The sequence below is a fragment of the Poecilia formosa genome, unplaced genomic scaffold, assembly GCF_000485575.1.
Source record: "Poecilia formosa unplaced genomic scaffold, Poecilia_formosa-5.1.2 Scaffold200, whole genome shotgun sequence".
Classification (NCBI taxonomy): Eukaryota; Metazoa; Chordata; class Actinopteri; order Cyprinodontiformes; family Poeciliidae; genus Poecilia; species Poecilia formosa.
The window spans coordinates 126,790-135,291 of NW_006800139.1; the positions used below are offsets into that span (position 1 = coordinate 126,790).

Here is an 8,502-nt window from a genome sequence, read left to right on the forward strand (position 1 = left end):
GTGAATCGCCATGGAGACGGGGTCATCACAGGTCACGTTAACCCCTTAGGGGTCCCGACCCGCGGAACAAACCAACCAGACTCAGGGAGGATAAATGTGCTGCACTTTTTTTATTTAAAGGGGCAGTATTCTATAAAACTGACAGCAGCAGTTAGCCAACACCTGGTCCGTTCAGCTCCTAAGAACGGTTTTAAATGGCATCATGGAGAAACATTGTCGTGATGTCAGAAAGGGTTGGAGATTCTTAAAGAGACAGAAGCCCCATTTCAAGGCGTCAGATAAATTTATGATGCAAAGTCAAATGTCTTTTAAGTTGTTTTTGTTGTAGGAAACATTTTTGTAACAACAGCGAATATAGCAGCTCCGGGAGGAGGAGGAGGAGGAGATCGATCTTTTCACAGATTATCTGTCTCACAACAAACCATCACAACATGCAGACAGATTTAAAGGGGCGGTGTTATGTGTTGACATGATGGCCATTTTACAGCACAATAAAGTCACTGTGTTACCTTCAGTTATTATGAAAATACTACATATGTGAAATGTGACTTAAAAGAAATATTACTTTGTAATTTATTCCCTTGAAATTGGCTGCTGTCTCTTTAAATACTTCTCTGAACTTTCAGGAAGTCATCCCAACATGGCTCCTCTGTTAACCCTTCAATGTTTTTACCAGCGTAGCTTTGAGCAGCAGCTCCGACAATGAGCTCAGCAGTTCCACCAACTATTTGCTAATTGCTTCTGGCTAGTCTGAAGGAGCTCAGAGGGGGAGGAGCTTACTCCTTGAAGGTGGGGCTAGGTCCACCCAGGTGTTTTTTACAGGTGAATGGTTGCCATAGAGATTAAAGCTTTTGATTGCATGAAAGAATCAAAGCAACACTCCAGTTCTGTTTTCTAACATGATGTAAAGCTAAAAAAGTTTATTTTACATGAGACTTCCCTTTAATAAATATAGAAAACACATATTCTGAAGAAGTACCGGTTTCTCTGGAGGATTTTTTCACTTATAACTTTGTAGAAAAACGTGTTGAGAGGATAAAGTTTGATTTCCGGATGTGTTCATGTGTCAGGGTTTCTGTTTGGATGAGGACGAAGGCCGGCGGTAATGATGGAGGGGGGAGGGGGGCTCAGAGCGTGTCCTAGCAACAGGCTGGTTTGGAAACGGTGAGGACGGGAATAGTGGGTCAGAACGAGATGGGAAATGAAAGGCTGACACGCGGTAATTTGTGGAGGTGAAAACAATCAGAGAGGAAAGAGAGGAGATCCTTTTTACAGAAAGAACAGAAATGGTTTTCACGTTCTGGGGTTGCTGGTGATGGAGAGCGGTGAGGTGGCGCGTTCGCTGCTGGAGGCTGTGGGTTTGAATCCCAGAAGGACACGTCTCCCTGAGGATGTTGGGTTTTCTCCGGGTACTCCTGTTTCACACGGAAATATTTTAAAGTTGTGGGTAGGCCTGTTGCAGTCGGTTAAAAAATAAATGAATCGCATCATGAATAATTCATGATGCAAACTCAATAATTTTCATTTGCGTAATTTTTTTCTTTCTGCCAAAAGTTGTATAAAAGTCTTCAGTTCCTTTGCTCTTCATTTGTTTAGAGACTTCATAATTAGTTTTATTTGTTGTTTATTTAGGATATTTAAAATGTCTTCCAGTTCCAGTGTTAAATGTTCATTAGAATTTAAAGTTGTTGATCTTTGACAATCTGTTACTTCATTGTTTTGCCATTACCTTTATTTTACTTGAAAATCGTCTTAAAACAATTTATTGTCCAGTAACCTTTGTTTTGGTGGAAAGCCTGGCCTTCGGGTGTTGCAGTCCAGCAGATTCGGTTCAATTGGAACCAAAATTGCAACATTTGTTACATTTTCTGAGTCAAAACAACCAAATTTGAGCAACCTGTTCCCCTCCTCACCTGTGGGGGCGCTACACCAAGAACCACTGAAGGAAACTACAAAAAGTATTTGAAGACACTGAGTGCAACTTCCTTGTCAGATTTTAGCGGTTGTAGTATTTCTCTTTTGTGTTTGGCGAAAAACCACCAGCTGTTTCTGCTGCTAATGCTAGGCTAGCTCGTTTGTCTTGGTTGTATTTACCCAGAATGCTCTGAGCTGTAGTCCAACGGTATTGGGTGGTGAGGTTTGGTCTGCTTTAATCTGACTCCAGTCCGTTTAACTAGAAAGCCTGATCTGTTTGTGAAAATGTGAATGCTGATCAAACCAAACCAGCCTCAGTTTGGTTAAAATGAACTCTGGTTTGGTTGGAATGCAAATGTAAACGCCAAGCGGACTAGAGACCGCTTCAAAGGCAGGAAGTGAACTACAGCGCAGGGCATTCTGGGTAAATACAACCAAACCAAATGCATTAGCCTATTGCTAGCGGGATAAATGACTCATGGTCTTTAGACAAAGAGTAAAGAGAAATCCTCCAACCGCTAAAATCTGACGCCTCCGTTTTGTTAACAGTTTGTGAAGAAGGAAGTTGTGCTTCAGAGGTTTTTGTGTCGTTTCCTTCAGTGGTTCTTGGGGCAGCGCCCCCACAGGCCAGGAGGGAACATGTTGCTCAAAGGGTTTGGCTGGTTTGACTCAGAAAATGTAACAAATGTTGCAGCCGAACCGAGTCTTTGAGGTGGGAAAACACCCTTAATCATGATAATCAGACGTCATTGAGAAGGATCAAGAATCAGTAAAAATCTGTGATCCAGGCTTTAGACCAAATTAATAAATATTTGTTAGTGTTTGGCTGGTGGTGTGGTGTGTTTGTTTAGTTTTCCATTCACTCAGTGGGTCTGACTCTGACTTGTCTGCAGGCCCAGTAGAAAGTCTGCGGGGCGTTTCTGACTGCCTGCCCTGCTTTAAGACGTCCCTGGAACACAACACCTACATACACACTACATGCATCACTCTGTGTGTGTGTGTGTGTGTGTGTGTGTCTCTGCTGTCACATATGCTCCAGTCCCAGGCCGTGATGTGCCCTGCAACAGGGGAGTCCACAGTTGTCCGCCATCTTTGTTCCTGTTTGGAAAGGCTTCTGCTCATTTTTCTCTGTTTGTTTTAGCTTCTGTTGCTAAACTGTGTTACCATCTGATGCTGCCAGTCAGAAGCTAATTAAAGGAGCTGGAAGACGACAGTCAGGTCTCCTGAAGTCAAGGATGAACAGCCATGTGTTTTGGTTTAGCATCATACGAAGCGCTGGCATCAGGCGTGGTGAAGGACAAACATGCCCTCGCTTTTCATGCATCACCACCAATCTATCTGTGTGTGTGTGTGTGTATGTGTGTGTGTGTGTGTGTGTGTGTGTGTGTCCTAAGGCTGTGCTGTGTGGTACTCAGGCTCTCATTTAGCAGGCAGATGGAAAAGGGCAGTGCTGGCCCGTCATACTGTAAATACAAATCAGAAGAAGCACCTTACTCTGTCTGAGGTCACATGTCACCACAACAAAACGTTTCATGTTTAGTACCGGGATCAACGGTTTGCTTCCTGGGAAGTTAGTTTCTGTTCAGATATTCAAACAAATCAGATTTATCCAGATTTTAGATCATGGTCTGCAGTAGTTAGTAGCTCTAACCCTAAAGCACTAATCATAAATATTAGTTCCACTAATGTTACAATGTATTTATCGATATGTAAGCTAGTGCTTTAGAATTAATCTGGAAAATAAAACTAAATGCACTACACGTTGTCAAAGTTACCATGACACTGAAGCGAGAAGTAAAAAAAAAAAAAATAGCTCTGCCAAAATTTACCAAACTGAAATGTCAACACAAATGTCAAACTTTATCCAGTTTACGGAGAGCAGCTACAATATATCCTGAAAAATAATTTGGGAGAAGCTAAGTGAGCCAAACATTTTCAAAGTTGCCAAAAAATTAGCTCCGCTGTTAGCAACGTGTGGCTATCACTGACGTTTTCACTTACTAGAAGGAATCGGATCAACTGATTGAACTTCAGTTCATTGAGTTTATATTGGATGTTTTACACCAAGAAGGTGAAGACAGAACTGGTTTCATCTTCACACCCACGCACACGCAAACGCACGCACACACAAACGCACAAACGCACGCACGCACGCACAAACGCACGCACACACAAACGCACGCACACACAAACGCACAAACGCACGCACGCACGCACAAACGCACGCACACACAAACGCACGCACACACAAACGCACAAACGCACACACTCACACAAATGCACGCAAACACAAACACACGCACACGCTCACCTGCTATCTGTCGCAGCAGACAGGGTCTCTGCTTGCTCTCCGCTGGATGTTTGACCCAGTTTGCTCTACAGAAACACAACAGGAAGGCCTTCATGACCTTTAAACTCTCATCATCTGTCAGCCCAGAAACCTGCATATTCTCATGTTTCCCACGCGGATCCTGTTGTGGTTAAACATGACTTTAGCTCACATGAAAGAATAAATTCTCAGAGATTTCTGAACATCCTGTGTGAACATTTTGGATTTTGATGGGATTTTCATGGAGACACTGATATTAATTTTTATTTGCTTGTTTTATTTCTTTCATTTACAGTTAAAAATGTTGATTTAAAATAAAATCTTATATCCTCTCAAAAGTCAATTCACATCACCTGAATTTTATTGCATAAAAATACAGTTTATTCAAATCTCCATGTTGTTTTTTTAAACTTTTATTTGTCAACGGATGTGAGAATTTTCATATCCATCTAGTCAAATTATAAAACCTTTACTTATTCGCTAAAGCACTTCTTGGTATCGCTAACTAAGACACTAGTTGCGCTAACCATGAAGATCCACTCATAAACAGCTCCGCTAACGCTAAGCGCTATACCAACAAGGTAGTTAGCAGAAGCTAATGCTACAGCGGTAGATGCCACCATGTTGATGCCCAACATGGGGCACAGTATCGTGTAATGCCCTTCACAATGTCAAACCCAGGCAAATCTGAGACTCTTCTCCACTCAGTAACAGCATCCACACTGATGGATGATCGGGGATCCAGCTGGTTTATCTGGTTGAACCCAGATGTTGTCTCAGCAGTGGGTTCCAGCTGGCGCTGTGTTTCTGGATCTTTCTGGATCTTTCTGGATCTTTCTGGATCTTTCTGGATGTTGTTTTAAAGTCGGTCTCCTTTCTGTCCCCAGTGTGCGGACGGCGTGTCGGGCGGAGACCCGTCCCTGAAGCGGGTGGCGGTGGTGGAGGATTTCTTTGATATAATTTACGCCATGCACGTGGAGATCGGCACCGATCCAGGAAAAACTCCCAAACACGCCGGCCAGAAGAAGACCTACAAAGCCGTGAGTGTTTCTCACCTGAGCGACGATTTCTCTCCTGCAGATCTGCAGCTGAACCAACGTTTCTCTCCGTTTGCTCCCAGTTGTTTAAAGTTTCTGCTGGGAAGAAAATGGATTACAAACTTATTTTATTTGTTTTTTTCCATTAACTATATGAAACCTGGAGATGTAGGTTTATTAATTTAGTGCAGCGCGCCACAGCAAAGGGAAAATAACGCATAAAAACAACTCAAACCCACTCCTAATCTGACAGTCATATGTGCTGATATTAGTGTTTTTGGGGAGAAATATTTGACCTGTTGTGATTATTGATCAACACCAGAAATGTTGGAATGCTTGCTGATGAAAACTTTTAACTTTAATAAATGTTTGCTTAGAATCTGAAAATGTCTTAACTGTGAGAAATGAAAAAAGTTAATGTCAGTAATAATTTAAAGTAAAATGTGCTGATGACTCATCCAGTCAGTTTGCATATTTATACCTAAAATAAACATCAACAGTCGCTGTGTTTCACTGACAGCTGCTCATGCTGCCCTCTGCTGGTCAAAACATGAACTTACAATAAACTCACTACTTCCTCTTCATAACTTTTCTACACGTTATTACCTTACAATTTTTACATATATGTTCTGTCTAGAAATATTTTAGATACATTCAAAGTAAATAAATAACACTATAAACAATTAAGTGACAGAAGACAGATTTTTGTCATCAGAATGTAAATAATGTTTTTAAATAAATAAAAACTAACATAAAAGAATATAAGAAATTATCTTCATCAACAATTTATTTAATATTATATATTTTAATAACTGAGGGAGTCAGACAGAAAAAGATCTGGTGCAGCGTTTCACTCCTTCTGTATTTGATCTATTACGGCATGTTAGGGTCATTGTAGATGGAAAAACAAGGAAATTTCTGCCCAAAAAATTCTGAAATTTTGAGATTAATCTCCAAAATTTACTTTAAAAGTCCAAGGAAATTTCTGAGCCCAAAAAGTCAAAAATTCACGAATTTTGAAATTATTTTCTAGAGTTTTCTGAGTTTCAGAAGTCAAAAGTTTTAGACTTTATTTTCATTTCTAGTTGTTTTTATAAGTTTTCTGCTTCCAGCTGTTAAAATGTTGGAATTATCTTAATATTTTTGTAGTTTGTAGCGGTAAACTTATTCTACATGTTTTATCTATTGATTGTATATTAGGGGGGAAAAAAAGGAAATCTCTGGTTTACATTTGGACTAAACTGACTGGACGTTTCTCACCTGTGTTTCTGCCTTTCTGGGTTCATTTTTGTGTGAAAACGACTGAAATCCTGTAAAGTTCTGATGTTTTTCCATCAAAATGAAATTCCACTTGTCTTTGTTTCTGCCTCAGATCGCTGAGACGTACGCCTTCCTGCCCCGGGAGGCCGTGACGCGCTTCCTGATGAGCTGCGGCGAATGTCAGAAGAGGATGCACATCAGTACCGCTGGACAGGATTACAAAGGTACACACACACACACACACACACACACACACGTCACTGCAGCTTGAAAAATGAAAACTTTACAAAATATTTAATCACGTCTGTTTTCTGTTCCACACTGAAACAGAAGATGTCCTGTTGGTAATGTTTGGTTTCAGTAGCTCGGATGCTAATGCTAACAAAGCTACTCCTGTTAGCACAACATGAACACATGAATAGTCTGTTCAGCGTCCAATCAGATTGTTCTGAAGCAGAGATTTACCCCCGACGAGGCGAAAGACGTGGCTTTGTCCGCCATTGCTGCTGTTAGTGGATGTGTGCGTCAGATTTACAGGCCCACCAGAAACGTGTCATTATAAAGGTTCCTAACGGAATCTTTGTTTGTAAAAAATAATACAATATAACGCAATTAATCATATTTTTAATGCATTAAAATTATGTAATTATGAGTACATCAGTTCATAAAATAAGCAAAAAACAAAAATTTTGTAGAAAAACCTTTGAAGATTTTTAGTTTGAAAAGTTAAAAAAAATAATTTTTTTTCCAGAAAATTTCTGAGATTAATCTTAAAACTTTTCAAATTTTTGACTTTTTGAGTTTGTATTAGAAAAGAAATTTCCACTTTTTTCTCGCGTGTTTTGTTTCTGTTCTAACTGCAGCGGCTCCAACACGCCAACGTAATTTTGTGTCTGTCTGTTATTTGTGTCACGTTTATTTACCGCTAAAATCTGACGCCGCTCCATCTTACAGCAGAGCGTGCTGGATTGTCCGGTGGCTCCAGTCAGGTTTCTGAGTAGTTGCGAAGCGGGGAATGTGGTTCTATATTTTGTTGCATCACTCAGCCTCACCGTAGCGACTCATTTGTCAGAGTTTTTCCTCTCTAAACTCATCCGTCTCTCGTGGTTTTCCCTCTTTTTTCCATTTTTCCGTCCCTGAATCCTGAATCTGGCCTCCAGCGACTCTTGGTGTGTTTTTCCCGTTTCTCTCTTCCTCCCTCCTGTCATTATCTCCCTCCTTCCCCACATGCATCCTCATCCCTCATTAGATAAAGGAGTCATTGGAGTGTCCCGTCTCTCTCCTCAATTAGCCTAATTAATGGCTTTAACGATGAAAATGGCCCAGAAAACAGGATCATTTTCCACTGGGTCGGAGCGACGCGCGGCGTCGGGACAAAATCACAGAAAATAAAAATTCCAGAGGAATTTAACAAGGAGTTAGTTTGTATTTCTGATGTTGTTTTGTCTGGCGCTCATAAGAGTAAAGGCTGGGCGCAAATAAAATATCAGAGTTTTCTGATTTTATTCCAAGTTTTTCTTTTCAGTCTCTTTTCTAAAATAGAAATGACCTCTGACCCCAGAAGGAATAATATTTAAATTATTCCTTCTTTTAGTTGTACGATGGAGTATTAGCTCCGAACTACGAGAATTTATGTTTAATTACAAGAATATAGTCGTAGTATTAGCAGAAAAAAGATCAAATTTGACCAGAAAAAAGTCTGAGAATTACAAGAAAAAAGTTGTTTTAATGAGATTTAATTTAAAATAAAAGCTTTTTGTTTGACCGTTGCATTTCAGTGTAGAGTTGAGAGCATTGGTGGAAAAACAATCATAAATTTTTATTAATCAATCAAATCGATTTTTCACCCTGTGCTCATTAGAATCAGTTTATATCTGCAATGATCAGCGCGTTTTAAACACACACACAGAGACACACACACAGACACACACACACACACACACAGAGACACACACACACACA

At 40.3% G+C, this 8,502-nt stretch overlaps 1 protein-coding gene across 1 annotated transcript in view; it reads left to right on the forward strand.

Moving 5' to 3' along the window:
- LOC103148178 (nucleolar protein 4-like) overlaps nt 1–8,502 on the forward strand; it is a 73,651-nt gene that overhangs the window by 3,783 nt on the left and 61,366 nt on the right. The window contains exons 2-3 of the mRNA XM_007566820.2: nt 5,131–5,283; nt 6,653–6,764. Coding sequence (XP_007566882.1) covers nt 5,131–5,283; nt 6,653–6,764 — 265 coding nt within the window. The remainder of the gene's footprint in view (nt 1–5,130; nt 5,284–6,652; nt 6,765–8,502) is intronic.